Here is an 18,726-nt window from a genome sequence, read left to right on the forward strand (position 1 = left end):
CGCCAGTGAGCCGCCTCAGCAGCATTGGGGCAGCAGCAGCAGCAACAACAACAGCAGAAGCGGCAAGAGGTGCCGGTTCGGGCAGGGAAGGCGCTTGAACTTTGAAGCCAAAAGGTGCAGAGAATTAGCGGCTCTCCGGCCCCGGAGGCGCGCGGGAAAAACCCGCGTCTCCCGCTGCGTCAAGAGGGCAAGCAGCCCAGCCCCCCTCCCTCCCTCCCCCCGTACTGAACCCCACCCCGGGGTGGCCGAGCCAGACTGGCGGGGACGGCGGCGAGCGCGCGTGCTGTGGCCAGAAGAGGAAGGCGGCGGCTGTTCTTCCTCACTGATTGCAGTAGCAGCTCGGGGAGCCGCCAGGCTGCGCTCTCGAGCCGGCTCGCAGTCTGGCTGCGGCCCCGGGCTGCCGGGCTCCGGAGCGCCAGAGGCTCCCGGGGAGCAGGCAGTGCGAGCGGTTGGTCCCGGGACAGGAGCAGTAGCTGCTGCAGCAGGAGGAGCCGGAGCGGCTCGCTGCTGCAGCGGGAGCCGCCCCGGCTCGGAGCTCTGCCTGTCCGGCTTGCGGAGATAATAATACCTGGCGCCCCTCAAGTACGGGTGGCTTCGGTAGGATTTCGGCGGCCAGAACGACGCGCCGCCGCGGCTGCCCACACAGCTCCTCTCCGCGCCCGGCATGACTTGCAAGGGTTCATCGAGCTGGGCACTTTGGGTGGCCCCGTTTGCTACACTGCTGTCTCTGCGAGGTAAGGGAAACCTGGGGGTGTGTGTGTGTGGAGGCCAGAGGGTGCTGGGCGGGCGTCGGAGAAGTGGCAGAAACCTGGGAGACACAAGACGCCTATCTTTGTCGTCGGCAGTTTTGTTCCCTGCTCTGGATTCGAACTCTCAACTTTAGCGCCAAGAAACGCGCTAGGCTGGAGCTCTGGGTCTAGCTGTTCAGCAGCTAACCGCAGAATAGAAGATGACACTTCTCCGAATACTTTGCTCCCTTTTCTGACCGAGGAAGTCGTTGTAAAGTTAAAGGAAGGGGGTCTGTGTGGGTTGTTTTGTCTTACCCAAATATTACTAGACGCTGTCCGCCTTGATTATTCCACAGGATAACCAAATTTTGTATTTTTAACACTATTCTGCCCAAGAAAAAAAAAGAGCTATGTGCACCAGAGAGTTATGGTACAAGCATTTTCTGTCTGGGCAGGAGGGGGAAAAATAAGTCCAGTCTGATTATGTGACCTTTTAAGGAACAATCTGTCCAAAAGTGATGTTAAGAGAACTAGAAATGCTTCACTGTATTTGTCGGTGTATTTTCCCCCTAAATGTGGGGTATAAAAGTTTCTAGCAGGTGTAGAGAACATTTATTGTTTTCATTTTTAGAACTTGGATAGAATTTTTTTAAAACCAACATGGTATTTGTATTTAACTTTATAAAACAGTCATTTTAATGCCCTGAGATTTTTTCCTCAGTTAAATGGCATATATTCTTAAACGTGCCATTATTATGTTTGTTAAGTATTTTGTTCATATTATTTTCTTATTCCTAACTTTCATTTCCATTGGACTAACTTAAAGTAAAACTTTGCAAAACTTTCCATTCTGGCCTTGTAGAGTTTCTCTTTGAAAGCATACAAGATGTATAATGCTAGAAAACTTTTATCAGAAAAACAAGTGCTAATAACTATTTAGCAAAACTCTAGCAGTCAAATCTTTTATGTGCTACAGAAGACTGGTGAGGACCATGAGGAGTTACAATATTCCCACATTCCTAAAGTTAAAGCCAGATTTTATTTGACAACTTTATCTTTGTGTACGGCTTTTGGGCTCATTCTTTACATTTTGCTATGACTAAATCTGGTGGACACATTTTAAAAAATATATTTAATGGAATAAATTATTCCTGCACAGTCCCTGCTCATTTTTTTAAAAAAATTACAGATATTAGTATGGGTATCTAGTGGCCCAGATGCATCCTGGAAGTTTTGTTTTTCTGTTGTGTCCTTATGATATTTTCATCTCAGCTTTCCTGCACAACTGAGTCAGTTTTATATAGTAGTATCTTTCCCCTCGTTTCTGACACTGTTCAAGGGCATCTTCAATGTGTATAAAATATATTAAGCTTTGTTACTTTTAACCTTGCAGGGAAGTCACATGACTGGTGGTGACTGGGAACAGAAGCAGTAGAATTGGGATAGGAATCAGCAGCTCAAGAATGGGTGGTCAGCTGAGGGATAGCTTATAATCAGTTAATTCAGTATTGACTGTTCTATTATTATTCAAAGACAATGGATTTGAAGTCACTGAGATAAAAAATGTATTGCTTTATTTTAGTATTCTCATATGTCCATAGGACATGCAGTACAGTTTCAGTTTGGATAAGCAATACGATTTAGATACATGGAATGCTTTTGTAGAAGAATAAAAAGCTGAACTCCAAGGACTTTTGCAACCATTCAAATCAATGGGATTTGAGTGTAAGTAATCATGCGGTGGCTCAGTGGGTTAGGACGCTGAGCTTGTCGATCAGAAGGTCGGCAGTTTGGCGGGTCGAATCCCGAGTGCTGCATAGCAGAGTGAGTGCCTGTTACTCGTCCCAGCTTCTGCCAACCTAGCAATTCGAAAGCACGTAAAAATGCAAGTAGAAAAATAGGGACCACTACGGTGGGAAGGTAACAGCGTTCCGTGCGCCTTTGGCGTCTAGTCATGCCGGCCACATGACCACGGAGACGTCCTCGGACAAGCACTGGCTCTTCGGCTTTGAAATGGAGATGAGCACCGGCCCCTAGAGTCGGAAACGACTAGCATGCATGTGCAGGAGAACCTTTACCTTTACCTTACTAATCATGTTTAGGATCAAAGCTCAGTTTACAAAAACTTGGAAGTGCCTGGAAGCCACATCAAATGTCTAAATGAAGATAATTATGTCTTAATTGCTTATAGTTCATCTTGATAATTCTTAAAGGTCACGGAGGGTGTTTAGAGAAAATACATCTTTTATTCTGATTTTCCTATTTTTAATAGTGTGATTTAGTTATCCTAGCATGTGCTGTATTCATTTGGGTTGTTGACATTAGTGAAGCTTGAGTCTTGAACGAATGAGGGCCCTGAAGTTAGGATCCAGATGCAGGACTCTACCAGCTGCGAGGCAATTTGTTTTGTACATTTGCCAGTGCACCTTTTTTGTGTGTGCCTGTAACGTTCTCTGTATTTCTGCTAGGATTTTCTTAAGTAATTTGCAAAATTAGAGATCAATTTTGTAGCCAGTATTCCTAGCCTGTATATGGAGCATGTCTACTTTTTTTCCTTCTCATTAGGAAGCCACTGCTTCTTGAAGCATCATTTGCTCCCTCAAAGTCAAGCAGGTATCATTTAGTTCAAGATTTGTTTTCAGTTAGAGTATAGCTTAAGAGAGTTGATGTAGCACATCTAGATCAGTCCTGTAGGCCATAAAAGACAAGCTTTGCATAACCAGTCCAAAATACGTAAAGTATGCTTTTTGAAACTGAGATTTGCCTTTGGAGAAGGAGGCTTGTCCCACAGCAGTGTTGGCTTGAATGCAGAGTTTAGTTTTCATTAAACCAGAGCATCCAGTTCTCTGACCATTAACATGAAAATAAGCCAGGTTAGAATTAGTTGTACAGATAGTCCTCGTCTTACGACCACAATTGAGCCCAAAATTTATGTTGCTAAGTGAGACAGTTAAGTGAATTTTGCCCCATTTTACGACCTTTCTTGCCACAGATGTTAAGTGAATCACTGCAGTTGTTAAGTTAGTAACGCGGTTGTTAAGTGAATCTGTCTTCCCCATTGACTTTACTTGACTGAAGGTCACAAAAGGTGATCACATGACTCCAGGAGACTGCAACCATAAAATATATGAGTCAGTTGCCAAGCGTCTGAATTACGATTATGACCAGGTGGATGCTGCAGTGGTCATGTGTGAAAACAGTCAAAGTCACTTTTTTCAGTGCCTTTGTAACTTTGAACAGTAATTAAATGAATTGTAGTAAGTTGAGGACTACCTGTACTGAGGAATTCTGTCAAGAATATTGTGCCAGAATTTTTGTGTGATAGAAGGAATACTTAAGCCGTGTCACTCCATAAAACATATCACACTATTAACCATTTCAGCCAGGGAATGATTATTTGTGTTACACTGTTTTATAACAGTTAGGAATATTGTGTAAATATTAGTTAGAAATATGTGAACACTGATCCTCCCTTCCACCAGAAACATTTTTCTTTAGGTTTTCTTACGGCTGTGTTGAACTTTCTGGTAGAAATAAAAGGAAGTGTGCTTTGACTACTTTAGTATTGACATGTATCTTTCAAAAAAGGAGGTTGGTAATGACAAATGGGAAGTTAAGTCCACATTCCATGATAGTCACAAACCTAATGCAACATAAACGTTTGTTAATATTGCACTGTAAAGGGATACGTAACTAAAATGGCAAACAATTGTATGCAAGACATTGAAATGGTAGAATAGCAAGAGCAATGATTGTTCAAGGAAGCAAATGTGATCTTCAATTTTTTTCTAAATGCTATTGGATTTTGAATTTCAATATTGAGATTACAGAAAATGGTAAATGCTCAATTTACCCTAGCTCAAAAACCCATACTTAAAGTGAAAAGAAAAGATGACATGGGGTTGATTAGACTGAAATAAAGTTGTATTATTCATCAAAGATAACTGCTGTCCAGGACCTTGACACGTGATAGTCATGGAAAAATGATTACCTCAGATAGTTATAACTGTTACTCAGTTTGTCAAAATGACAAGATAATTAGCACATTGTGGGATAGATGCACTGTGGAAGGAGTTTTAGGCGGCATCCATGTAAGTGTAAGCAACTCCTTCACTTTATTCTCCTTTGGTCATGCCATTCCTCAAGTAATATGTTTTGGGCATCATATTGGATCAGGTTCTGAGAAGGAAATTAGAATTATAGGGGTCTAGAAGAAAGATTGAAAGAGTAGAGTATCTTTAGCTTTGAAAATATTGAAGAGGGATATGTCATTTTTTAAAGGTCTGAAAATTTGTCCTATAAAAGAAAATGAAGACCCATTCTTTCTCATTCCAAAGTGTAGGGCATTGGATAATGGTGTGAATTACAGGAAGACAGATTCAATATTATTGGAAAAAAACCCCTTCCTCACAGAGAAATTCAACAGTAGAACTGATGACCCAGAGAGGTGATTGTCCCTCTGTATTTGATTTGTTCAAGTGAAGGCTTTAGAGCTTTTTATGTTTCAGTTTGGGTTCTGCAATGAGCAGAGGTTTGAACTCAGTGGCCTAAACTGTTCACTCTGTGAGTGTGATATGCTGCCTATTTGTTCTATGAGATTGAGGAAATGGATCAGGCTGAGCCTTGAGCAGTGTGGGACATACGGTAATTTTCTTCCTTCTTGTAGAATGAAAAGTACAGCAAGCTGCTTCTTCCCCAATGTTACAACATGTACAGACTACTACTATGGCTCAGAGCTCCTTTGCTGTAGGATAGGAGCTGAATGACAAAAGAGAAGCATTAGTAAAAGCAGGTATCCACATATGGAGTAAAGTGAGGGGAAGACACTTTGCATTATGACACATCTGCTTATTTCATTTTGTATCTTTGACACAAATATGTAATCTGCAGTTTTTACATCATGACCTCAAGATGTGCATAGTGTCATGTTGATATCATTGTGGCTTTTAAATACATGCTTATGTTTGTAAGTATATTAGGCCACATAAAATGCTAGAATTTAGAAAGTGGATTAGTTTCTACTTGGACAGGTGAGATTGTATTCACTTAGTTCAGATGGCAATTCATTCATAAGCTCGTCTGAATGGCTAAAACTTTAAAAATGTCAGTGCAATACAAATAATTATTCCAGAGGGGGGAACAAAAATAAAGCACATAATACATGTACCTATGGTAGAAAGGTAAAAATTAGTTTAACATAAATGTTAATATTTATGTTAAACATATTAATATTAATAAAATATTAATAGTTCAAACATCATCTTGGCCCAATGCCGAAGGGAAGAACTGGATCTTCAAGATAATTCTAAAAGCCACTATTTCCAAAATCCAGCCATCTGGATTTTGGAAAGAGCTATCGCCATGGGACAGACACTGAAATAGAGAAGTTACACTTCCAAGGTCCCACTAAATCACACTATTTAACATGTGGGATCTGGGACCAATCCTTATTAGGAAGGCAGGGGAAATTGTTGCTGGGTACCTTCAAATATTCTAGTCGTGTGCTTCACATGAAGAGTTTTATTGGATATATCTAATAGCTTATATTCACCCAGATGCCTATTAGAAAACCAGTTTAGCTTGTGCAGAAGTGGTGTTGCCTAGGGCAGTAGTTCCCAACCCCCAGTCCGTGGACTAGCACTAGTCCGTGACATGCCAGAAACTGGGCTATGCAAACAAGCGAAGCCCTATCCGCGGGATACAGGCAGCACGCAAAACCATGCCCCCTCCAGTCTGCGGAAAAACCTCTCTTCACAGAACCAGTCCCTGGTGCCTGAAAATTGGGGGCCACTGGCCTTGGGGCCTGGTTCTTTCTTGTCTTCCATAGTATCTGACTGGATGTTTTGATCTTGCAGGGTTGGTATGCTCCAGGTTTCTTCAATTAACCAATGTCATGTTTTGGGACCCCAGAATGTACCTGTAGCAGAGTCTGCCCTTTGGAGTGAGGTTTCTCCTGAGATCTGGAGAGCCCTGTGCTGCTCTTGTTTGTAAGAGCTGTTTAGACCCGGCTCTTCACCCAGGCCATTGGTGGGGGAGAATGACCCCTTCATTCATTTCTATGGGGCCTGTCAACTTGCCATTTTTAATTTTTTGTCTCCACCTTTCTTTTAATTGGTTTTATTGTAATTTCTTTGTTTTGATGTTTTAAGCTCCCCAGAGTCTTTGGGACTTTAAGTGTATAATAAATAAATCTCAAGGTGTGTGTGTAACTCCTTGCACTTTGAATCAGCTGTAGCTTCAAAATTTTAATTTAATATAATTTAAATTAAATTTAAATATTTCCATCAATATTATATGCCACCAAATTATTAGTGATAACATATTGTGGTTTATAGCAAAACCATAATAATAACAAAATCAAGCTAAAACTATAATAACTCTAGACAGCATAGTATTATAATTATTATCACAGCCAGTTTGGTGTAGTGGTTAAGACATCAGGTTAGAAATAGGGAGAGGAAGTTCTACTCTTGCCTTAGGCACAAACCCAGTAGCCTAACCCTGGGTTAGTCACTCTCTCTTAGCCCTAGGAAGCAGTTAGTGACAAACCACTTTTGAAATCTTGCCAAGAAAACCACAGGAGCTCTCTTGGCAGTCACCAAGAATCAACAATAACTCAAAGGCACAACAAACATACAAAATATATTTAGTAATAGCATTTAGTTTTATATTGTGCATAATCATTTCCAAAAGACCTTTCTGTCTTTATTACCTTCTGGAAGGCTACATTGAAGGAACAGACTTGCTTCTGAAGTGTGTTTCAGGGCAGAAAAACTGTATTTTGTAATTGTAGGTCTCACTTTAGAAAATTGGGGAACCCATAAGCAGCTTATCTGAGGAAGATTTTCTTGGTGGTGGTGGGTTTGGGTGGTAGTTGAAAGTACCTGAATGGCTAGCAATGTGGGGCTTATAAGTCAAAACTAGTCCTTTATATTTCCACCCAGAAACAAGCAAGTAACCAGTACAGAAGTGTAAATGGTGTCAGTTAATATACAACCAGTGCACTTAGGATTGATTAGTATCTAATTACGTGATGGCTCTCAGTTACGGTAGGCAGGTCCTTGTGTTCCATGAAGGGCTGATGTGAAACATCAACCAGAGCTAGGCAAATATTGGCCATAGCATCCACCTGTTTATCTAGCAAGATCTGTGAGTTTAGCAGGACCAAAATGAAGGGCATTAATACCCATTCAAGAAGTTACTAAAACCCATAATGAATGAACAGTAACTAGAATTGAATTACAGTCTGTTTCATCCCATCTAATCTCTAGATATAGGGGACCAGATTTAGAAGGCAACTCTCTAGGTACATGGGGTTGTAGAGGAGTGGCAGCAGCAGATACTGCTGAGTATCATTAGCATATTGAAGGTACCATAATTTGAACTATTGAATGACCTCTTCCACTGGCTTCATATAAATCTATATACTATTAAAACTCTGGTTCTTGTAATATTTAACTGGACAAAATGGTGCACATAGGGCAACAATTTTTGAGCCAAGGTATCTCAAATAGACTAATTTACTGTAAAGAAAGTGTCCAAAATCTGGGATGCATGATTCCTGTGAAATTGAAATTTGGCAAATTTTTATAAACGTCGTAAAACAGTATGACATAATTAAAAATTTATTTATTTATTTAAAACATTTACCATATATAGCAGCCCACGTTGTAGTAAAGTTTGATTGGTTCCCAATCAAAGGTTAAAATACATAAAAGCCATATTAAAACTATTAAAATCAAATGCATAAAAACAAAAATCTGGTACCAAGTCAAGTTTCTGATGTGCAGTCACCTCATCTTATCCTAGCACTTGGAGAAAAAGCCAGTACTTCAGGAAAAATAACTTTATGGAATGATAGGAAGGTAGAGGCCTGCCAAACCTCATAGAGAAGAGTGTTTCATAGGACTGGGTACCACAGAAAAGGCATTCTTCCTAGCTGTCATAAAACATTTACTGTACTGATGTTCAACTGTGGTATGCAGTTCAACATGGGCTATTTTCAAGGCAGATACATCTCTGAATTTATCCCAACTTTTCCACAGAAGTCGGTACATTAGAAGTTCTGCCATCAAGAACTATGATATTTCTGAAAGGAGGATCCAGCATGACATGAGTTGCCTAGTATGTTACTAAAACTCTTGTATTTGTAAACTTTGACTGGGCAAAATGGTGCAATCTTGAGGCAAAACGTTTTCAACCAAGGTATCTCAAATGGGCTAACTTACAGAATGCTTCAACATTTGGGACCCATGACTCTTGTGGAATTGAAATTTGGCAAATTATGTAAAATATTTTATGACAAATATTATAAAACAGTTAGTGACATAATGTAACATATGCTAAACATTTCCTATAGTCAGCTTATGATGTTTGATTATGCTACACAGTTCAGCATGGGCTACTTTCAAGGCTGATGCATCTCTGAATATCTCCATGATTTTTTCAAGTATATTAGAATCTCTGCCATTGTTGAAGGTATTGAGGACTCTGGTAGGGCAATATCTCTGAAATGAAGACTTAAGTGATCTTGGGTTGTCTAGTGTTAATACAGAAGACTAACTTTATGGAACTCTTGACAAAAGTGACTGTAGGCTGATCTCCAACTGCTTTTGCCTGGGATTACTCACTGAGGTAGAAAAGGAATGTTGTGTCCCAGTCTCCAATTCCTGAGGTTGTCCAGGAGGATACCTTGATTAATAGTGTCAAGAGTTGCAGAGACATCTGTATGAGGTATGTGTTCTGCAGCTGAATCCCTGTGTACTCAGCAACCTAATTGGGAAAGATCTCAGCAATACTTATGAAATGCCTATGGATAGAGAATCTCTTTTAGGGAGGAGTGTACTGTAGCCTTCTTCAAATTCTTCTTTCTACTTTTCTTGCCATCTGGACTGAGGTTTATAAAATAAAATGGCAATATATCTGCTTTTTATTTATTAACTGACTGACCACAACCTCTCACATAGTGAGATACCAGAGATATCAGATTGTTGTGATTTAGCATCAGCCTGTGATATCAGCAGCTGAGTCTGATGATTCTGAAGAGGAGGAGGAGGTAGGGTTTAGAGAGCCTTTGGTATCAGAGGGAGGCTCTGATGCACTGCAGGGCTCTCAGCCTGGCCCCTCCGTCATGTTCCTCCTCAGACTCAGCCGTGTGAGCACGAAGTATTGGATGTAGACGATTCACAGCTGGATCTATTCAGGGACGCTAGGAGCCAGAGGCAATCCAGCAGAGCAGAACAGAGGAAGGCAATGAGGCAACTCGGGAGAAGGCAATGAGAAGCCACGCCTTGGGACTGCTGATAAAAGGGGAAGGTGTGGGAGGTGCTGGTTGCTGAAGGCAACCACTTGAAGATCTTCTGCTAGAGTCCTGGTCTGTTATTCCTGTTTAACTCTTGTTTGAACTTTTGGTTTCTTGTTTGAACTTTTCATTTAACTCTTGTTTGAACTCTTTGTAAATAAATTTGGTTGGGTTTTTTCCAGCCTGTTGACTATAAAAAGGGGTTGTCCCTGACATTCAAACAGGGCCGGTCGTAGGCTGGAACAGAACACAGATATATCCACCTGTCCATTTCCTCAGAGTCCCCAGACAAAAGAAAATATCTCAGATAACCAGATAGATGATACCCCAATTGGCACTGTAGACTCTGTTCAGGACAGAGCAAGACGGGTGATTTTCTTGGCAAAATGGTAAACAAAACAATTATAGTTGCCAAACACAAGAGCTTCCTGGAAATCCCTTCATAAGAGGGGATTTATTACCGTAAACTAGGCATCTGGTTGACAGCCTGCCAATGCAATAAGGGAAGAGATATAGATGATACTTTGCTTTTCTTATCATGCTGATATAGGTTTGATAAATTCTGTTTTGGACTTTCTCCTACTATACCAAGCTTGTTTTAGTGATTTGTGTTCTGGAACTTCTCAGAAAATCAACATGTTCTTTAAGATCAGGAACAGAAAGCACTTATTCAGAGGGCAAGGTCACTGAAACAACCTATCAAATGTTTGGGATATTCATCAAGGATTATTCCGAAATCCTGTGGATCCCTCAGATTCCTGGGGTGAATTGGATTAATGGGTCCTAATTCTGTAGTTAAACCTGATTGTACCAAGAGGTAAATCTGATCACAGCAATGGACAAGACATAATCCATCTATGTGGGGGTCACCAATCAGTCATTCTGAGACAGAGAGACGATCTCTATCTGACTGCCTGTATAAGTTAGACCAGAGATTATTTGGGAGTCATGAACTTTGAAGCTTTGCCAAACTGGGCAAGATATGTAGACTGAGGTCACACAACAGCAGAAGATGAGAGGATCCTAGCACTATCCCAGAGATCAGATCAACAAGCCTGGAAAAGGGAGTCAACTGAACAGTATGATGGCCACTATACAGTACCTGCAATTCTGATTTATGAGTATTTGTATAATCTGCTTTAAATGGACATCGCAACAGGTGGCAGGATCTATGATATTGGTTGATCTTAGAAATGTTGAACAGGATCAGATCTGCTTAAAACCTGGTTAGGAGACCACCAGGAAATCTCAGGGCTATAGTCTGAACTGAAAAATTAAGTACAACTCTGAGGAAAACAGTGGTAAAATGATTGTCATTTTTATAGAAATAGCCATGTCATCACTGATAACTAGCCATGTTATCACCATTTTAAAAGGGGGGGGGGAATCTTTGTTTTATCAAAGCTTTTTTGACCACCATTCTTTACAGTGCAGCAGAATAGAATTTCCTTTCGTCATTTAGTGCCTATGTTAGTGGAAAAATAATTGCATAATATCGGGGGGGGGGTGTTTTTTGAGATTTTGTCTAAGATTATAAACCATTGCATTCAGAATGACATTGGGCTATGTTTATCTGATCCAGCTTTCTGTACTACCTTTATTTGCTGTTTATTTAAGTAGCAATAATTTGGACAAATGGACATAGTTGGAATAGGGTATAGGAATCCACTCAGTTTTTAACAAATGTATAACATTATATGCCTTTTTTGGTATTCTTTTTTCTTTTTCAAAGATGCATTTATGGAAAAAAACAAAGCAAACATGAACAAACTCTTTTTAATACATTTTAAAAATTATTTTAGTTTCTCAGTTTTGAAACTAAATGAATAGAATGCTACAAGAATATAGTTTCTAGATACCGTATATACTTGAGTATAAGCCGAATTTTTCAGCCCACTTTTTGGGCTGAAAAAATCCACTTCGGCTTATACTCCAGTCAACAAAAAAAAAGAACTTACCGAGGACTTGCGCGCGGCCGAGCTACTTTGCCTGACGCTGCTGGGGTCGCCCGGGCGCCTCTGCTCGCCCTCAGCAGCACCTGGCCCGGAATCACATGCGAAACAAGCCCGGCAGAGGAGCCGGAGCGGCGAGCAGAGGCGCCCGGCCCAGATCCTGCAAGGCCCGGCCGAGACGCGCCCCCAGCAGCGGAGCTGCTCCGGCTCCTCTGCCGGGCTTGTTTTGCATGTGAGCTACTTTGCCTGACGCTGAGAAGACCCGCTTGGGCACTCGGGTTGGTGTCAGTCTCCGCAGGCCCTTCTCGTTTCCAGGAACGTCAAGCGCGCTTGGCTCCCCACCCCCACGGCAGGGCAGGGCAGGGCAGAGCAGAGACTTGCTCGCCCTTCTGACGGCCCTGAAGAGAAACGAAGGGCTTGCAAACTCCCCGCGAGAAGCTGGGCGAAGCGCGCGGCTGGGCGAGTGTGTGCCTGCGCGCGTATTTACGAAAGAAACGCTCCGAGAGTTCTTCTTTCTCCGCCCCCTTGGGGGGAACTCTAGCGACTGCTGTAGCCGCGCTTCTCTTCTCGGCTCCGAAAATAGGGATTTCTACTCTCTCTCTCTCTCTCTCTCTCCCCTCCCCACCCCGCATTCTCCTGCCTCTTCGATTGCGACAATAAAAGGGCGAAGGGTGCGCTGGTTTCTTCCTCCTTCCTCCCCCCCTCCCCTCCCCTCCCCGATTGTCAGGTGAGGCAGCTGGAGGTCTGGCCGGGAGATTGTAGCCGTTTTGAAACGCCGCGTCTTGAAACGCCCGATCAGCTGATTTTCGGGTGGAAGAGCCGCGGCTTGAATCTGTTTGCATCTGCCTGAATTAGACCGAAACGGCCTGAATTTGACCAGAGTTGCTTTGTAATGGCTGGAGGAACTGCAGAGGAGGTCTTGCCGGGAGATTGTGGCCGTTTTGAAACGCCGCGGCTTGAAACGCCCGATCAGCTGATTTTCGGGGCGGAAAGAGCCACTGCTTGAATCTGCTTGTATTTGTTTGAACTTAACCAGAAACGGCTCGTAATGGCTGGAGGAACTGCGGAGGGAGTGAATGCTCCAGCCTGGAATATTTGGAAAGGCTGGGGGAACCGGATGAACTGCAGCTTAAGCGACTGTTGCCGGAGGAGCCATGGCTTGAAACGCCCCAGTTTTGGGGCAGCGTTTGCTTGTTCCCTCCCTCCCTCCCTCCCTCCCCTCTAAATCCTTCCTTCCTTCCTTCCTTCCTTCCTTCCTTCCTCCCTCCCTCCCCTTTCCCTCCTCTCTAAATCCTTCCTTCCTTCCTTCCTTCCTTCCTTCCTTCCTTCCTTCCTTCCTTCCTTCCTTCCTTCCTTCCTTCCTTCCTTCCCCAGCCCTAATCCGGAAAGTGGAAGGAAAGAAGAGTAAAGGCTGGGCGGAGGAGGAGGGGAAGTTTAAAAAGGGGGCGGCGTTCCCTTTAAAAAGCCGCCCGCCACGCCGCGCTCCCTCGCAGCACTCGCGGCGGCTGGCTTCTTGGCTCCCGGTCTCCCCCAGGCTTCCTGGCTGTGATTGGCGAGCGAGCCTCCCGAGCTCCGGCGGCCGTGACATCAGCAGAAGCGGAGCAAGCAAAAGCGAAGGGGGAAGTCTCCCCTCGTCCCGGGAGACTCTCGCTTCCCCCCACCCCCCACCCCCCACCCTCCCTACATCCCGAGCCTTCCAGATCTTCGCCTGCCTACTCGCGAGCAGGCATGTTTTCCAGCCAATCCGGGCCTGGGAGCAGGGCGCCGGCGGCACGTCCACTTTCCCCGCACTCTCCGTTCAGACGGCGCCCTTTGAGCCTGGAGTGATGCGGACGTCGGAAAAGGGCGCCGGGCGAAAGCAGCGAAGCGGGATCGCCGCGTGCCCCCCACTCCTCCTCCTCCTCCTCTTCTTCTTCTTCCTCCTCCTGGTCGGCTTGACACCCCCATTTCGGCTGCTTCGCAAACTGCTTCCTCCACCCCACCCCACCCCACCTCACCCCTCCCCGCAAAAGATGCCGGGGTCGACAGCGTTTTTTCTACCCGGAACAAGCAAACACGCAGGCAACCCTGCACTATTCAGCTCAGTGAAGTCACGCTTGAAACGGCTTGAAACGCCCGATCAGCTGATTTTCGGGGCGGAAAGCGTGCGGTGTTGTTGTGTTTTTTTTCCTCCCCCCGAAAGTGAACGGCAGCTTTCCGTACTAGTGTATTGGCATGTCAAGACACCAGCACAAAGACCAAGGTACAAGGAGCCCTCCTTCAGTCATTATTGAAACATTTGATCAGCCCAACTTCTTCTTCTTCTTATTATTATTATTAAATCTGTTTTTTAACCAAGCGTGACTTCACTGAGCTGAATAGATGCCGGGGTCGACAGCGTTTTTTCTACCCGGAACAAGCAAACACGCAGGCAACCCTGCACTATTCAGCTCAGTGAAGTCACGCTTGGTTAAAAAACAGATTTAATAATAATAATAAGAAGAAGAAGAAGTTGGGCTGATCAAATGTTTCAATAATGACTGAAGGAGGGCTCCTTGTACCTTGGTCTTTGTGCTGGTGTCTTGACATGCCAATACACTAGTACGGAAAGCTGCCGTTCACTTTCGGGGGGAGGAAAAAAAACACAACAACACCGCACGCTTTCCGCCCCGAAAATCAGCTGATCGGGCGTTTCAAGCCGTTTCAAGCGTGACTTCACTGAGCTGAATAGTGCAGGGTTGCCTGCGTGTTTGCTTGTTCCGGGTAGAAAAAACGCTGTCGACCCCGGCATCTTTTGCGGGGAGGGGTGAGGTGGGGTGGGGTGGGGTGGAGGAAGCAGTTTGCGAAGCAGCCGAAATGGGGGTGTCAAGCCGACCAGGAGGAGGAAGAAGAAGAAGAGGAGGAGGAGGAGGAGGAGTGGGGGGCACGCGGCGATCCCGCTTCGCTGCTTTCGCCCGGCGCCCTTTTCCGACGTCCGCATCACTCCAGGCTCAAAGGGCGCCGTCTGAACGGAGAGTGCGGGGAAAGTGGACGTGCCGCCGGCGCCCTGCTCCCAGGCCCGGATTGGCTGGAAAACATGCCTGCTCGCGAGTAGGCAGGCGAAGATCTGGAAGGCTCGGGATGTAGGGAGGGTGGGGGGTGGGGGGTGGGGGGAAGCGAGAGTCTCCCGGGACGAGGGGAGACTTCCCCCTTCGCTTTTGCTTGCTCCGCTTCTGCTGATGTCACGGCCGCCGGAGCTCGGGAGGCTCGCTCGCCAATCACAGCCGGGAAGCCTGGGGGAGACCGGGAGCCAAGAAGCCAGCCGCCGCGAGTGCTGCGAGGGAGCGCGGCGTGGCGGGCGGCTTTTTAAAGGGAACGCCGCCCCCTTTTTAAACTTCCCCTCCTCCTCCGCCCAGCCTTTACTCTTCTTTCCTTCCACTTTCCGGATTAGGGCTGGGGAAGGAAGGAAGGAAGGAAGGAAGGAAGGAAGGAAGGAAGGATTTAGAGAGGAGGGAAAGGGGAGGGAGGAAGGAAGGAAGGAAGGAAGGAAGGAAGGAAGGAAGGAAGGAAGGAAGGATTTAGAGGGGAGGGAGGGAGGGAGGGAGGGAGGGAACAAGCAAACGCTGCCCCAAAACTGGGGCGTTTCAAGCCATGGCTCCTCTGGCAACAGTCGCTTAAGCTGCAGTTCATCCGGTTCCCCCAGCCTTTCCAAATATTCCAGGCTGGAGCATTCACTCCCTCCGCAGTTCCTCCAGCCATTACGAGCCGTTTCTGGTTAAGTTCAAACAAATACAAGCAGATTCAAGCCGTGGCTCTTTCCGCCCCGAAAATCAGCTGATCGGGCGTTTCAAGCCGCGGCGTTTCAAAACGGCCACAATCTCCCGGCAAGACCTCCTCTGCAGTTCCTCCAGCCATTACAAAGCAACTCTGGTCAAATTCAGGCCGTTTCGGTCTAATTCAGGCAGATGCAAACAGATTCAAGCCGCGGCTCTTCCACCCGAAAATCAGCTGATCGGGCGTTTCAAGACGCGGCGTTTCAAAACGGCTACAATCTCCCGGCCAGACCTCCAGCTGCCTCACCTGACAATCGGGGAGGGGAGGGGAGGGGGGGAGGAAGGAGGAAGAAACCAGCGCACCCTTCGCCCTTTTATTGTCGCAATCGAAGAGGCAGGAGAATGCGGGGTGGGGAGGGGAGAGAGAGAGAGAGAGAGAGAGTAGAAATCCCTATTTTCGGAGCCGAGAAGAGAAGCGCGGCTACAGCAGTCGCTAGAGTTCCCCCCAAGGGGGCGGAGAAAGAAGAACTCTCGGAGCGTTTCTTTCGTAAATACGCGCGCAGGCACACACTCGCCCAGCCGCGCGCTTCGCCCAGCTTCTCGCGGGGAGTTTGCAAGCCCTTCGTTTCTCTTCAGGGCCGTCAGAAGGGCGAGCAAGTCTCTGCTCTGCCCTGCCCTGCCCTGCCGTGGGGGTGGGGAGCCAAGCGCGCTTGACGTTCCTGGAAACGAGAAGGGCCTGCGGAGACTGACACCAACCCGAGTGCCCAAGCGGGTCTTCTCAGCGTCAGGCAAAGTAGCTCACATGCAAAACAAGCCCGGCAGAGGAGCCGGAGCAGCTCCGCTGCTGGGGGCGTGTCTCGGCCGGGCCTTGCAGGATCTGGGCCGGGCGCCTCTGCTCGCCGCTCCGGCTCCTCTGCCGGGCTTGTTTCGCGTGCGAGCTACTTTGCCGGCCGCTGCTGAGGGAAGATCTCTGGAGAGGAGCATAAGGTGAGCTGCTGCATTTCCCAGCCTCGGCTTATACTCGAGTCACCAACTTTTCCCACTTTTGGGGGGTAAAATTAGGGGTCTCGGCTTATATTCGAGTCGGCTTATACTCAAGTATATACGGTAACTCAGGCATTGCCTTAAAAGAAGATGACGGTATTATGGATAAGATTTTTTATTCCATCTTGATAACTACTGCTTATTTTGCAAAAAGTATGTGACATGTTAAAACTATATTAAAACTAATCTTACTGCCAGATGATCATCAGCATCTACTCTGTCAATATCTGGTTCCTAATGTTGGCACTTATAGAGCTAGGATTTAAAATACCTACTTATTTGAACAGGCCGGCCTGGTTTAAGGGTTTCGGGTATTTTTAATTATTTATTGTTAGGGTTTAATTGATTTAATCTTAATCTTATTTTAACTTTTGTATGTAGTGCTTTTATTGCCCTGTACACAGCCCTGAGTCCTTCGGGAGAAGGGCGGTATAGAAATTCAAATAAATTAAATAAATAAATAAATAAATAAATAAATAAATAAATAAATAAATAAATAAATAAATAAAGGGATTCCCTCCCCTTTTTATTCCCCCTCAGAATTAGATACAGAATTTTCTGCTTAACTTTGATTATCATATAGCTGATCAAGTCTGTTGCCCTTCTGAAGAAACCTGACTTTCCTTCATTTAGTGGCAAGAGACTTAATTGCATTGTATCCTTAATCCTTTAGTTGTATGGAGTAAGAAACTTCAAAACATTCAGATTTGGGATGCTGTTTCCAAGGTCTCTTGAAGGAGAGCTAAAATAGTTTGCATCTATATTGTACAGCAGAAAGTAGAGGCACTCAGCAGTTCCGATCTGTGCTGGAATGTATAGATGGCATATTCTTGGCTCCTTGGATCAAGTCTTAGTCACTAGAGAACATTTTATATTTTACGGCAAAATAAACAGTATTCCCCATGGTACCTCTTAAGGGATATTTAGCTACTCCTTTTCTGGTGACTCATCTATTTGGCAGGATGCTTCTATTATACTTTAAAAAATACAGTATGCAAGAGTGCTTGTAAACAGTTTGTTTCAAGGAGAATTGCATACACAACATATTTGGAGTTGTTCAGAGCAATATGTTAGCTTTCCTTTGTTTTTAAGGTTTATTCAACCTTCTGAATAGTTGTCCTGCTTTAATTTTCTGCTGGCATTATTACATGAGAACAATTTATGTGGTTACTCCAATTTGAGTTTTCAAAGAACTCAGAATGTTTGCTCGAATATAAGCCGGTAAGTAAGAATTCTACCTCAGGAATGAAGCTTGGCATAGCTCAGAAATGTGTCGAGCAATGACAGTTACAAATGTCTGTCAGACTTGCCATTCAGAACAAAAACTTCATGCTCTTTTCATTTTAAGCTGTGTGGTAAAAAGTATTTCTCTCTAAAATATAGCCATCGTATCTACTATTGCATGCTACAGAACTTGTTCCTTTGACAGAATTCTCTAGCATTGTTTTAGGAGAAAACTGTAGTGAGTGATTACGGTATGTGAAAGACGGAAATTTTAGCCTCGCTTATATCAGGGATACCAGATTTTGGAAGGCAAAGCAGTTCTAGCTCTTTAGTTTTGTTTGGGTGATTACTTTTGTCTGGTTTGACCTCACTGGGCTTATTTTTCATGCTGAATAGTTGGAATTATAAAAGCATAAAGCATATAACATAAAATCACGTATCTCACTGGATATGTTTATATACTTTGCAGCAACCTTCCTGAGTAGATCTGAAAGTCACCGGGTTTGTGGGAAGCTATGTCATAGGTAGAAGGTGATTCTGTGTTGTTGTAGAATGACCAGTTATTGAAATTAATCTGATTCATTAGATTCTGAAGATGTCAATATGCAGTGATGTGCAGTAATAAACCTTGATTGAATGTCAATCAGATGATGGGACTTTCATATGATAAAGTTAACAGGATGCAGCTAATTCTGACCAAGGTAGGTCTTGGCAGTCAGATCATAATATCACTATCTATAGTTAAT

General features: G+C 44.5%; 1 protein-coding gene across 1 annotated transcript in view; it reads left to right on the forward strand.

Annotated features, from left to right (window-relative positions):
• The first annotated feature begins 460 nt into the window (after positions 1 to 460).
• The window catches only part of IGSF11 (immunoglobulin superfamily member 11), a 195,672-nt gene continuing 177,406 nt past the window's right edge, over positions 461 to 18,726 (forward strand). The window contains exon 1 of the mRNA XM_081326545.1: positions 461 to 734. Within this exon, the coding sequence (XP_081182671.1) occupies positions 665 to 734 (70 nt within the window). The 5' untranslated portion in view covers positions 461 to 664. The remainder of the gene's footprint in view (positions 735 to 18,726) is intronic.

This window comes from Vipera berus, assembly GCF_964194415.1.
Source record: "Vipera berus genome assembly, chromosome: 4".
Taxonomy (NCBI): domain Eukaryota; kingdom Metazoa; phylum Chordata; class Lepidosauria; order Squamata; family Viperidae; genus Vipera; species Vipera berus.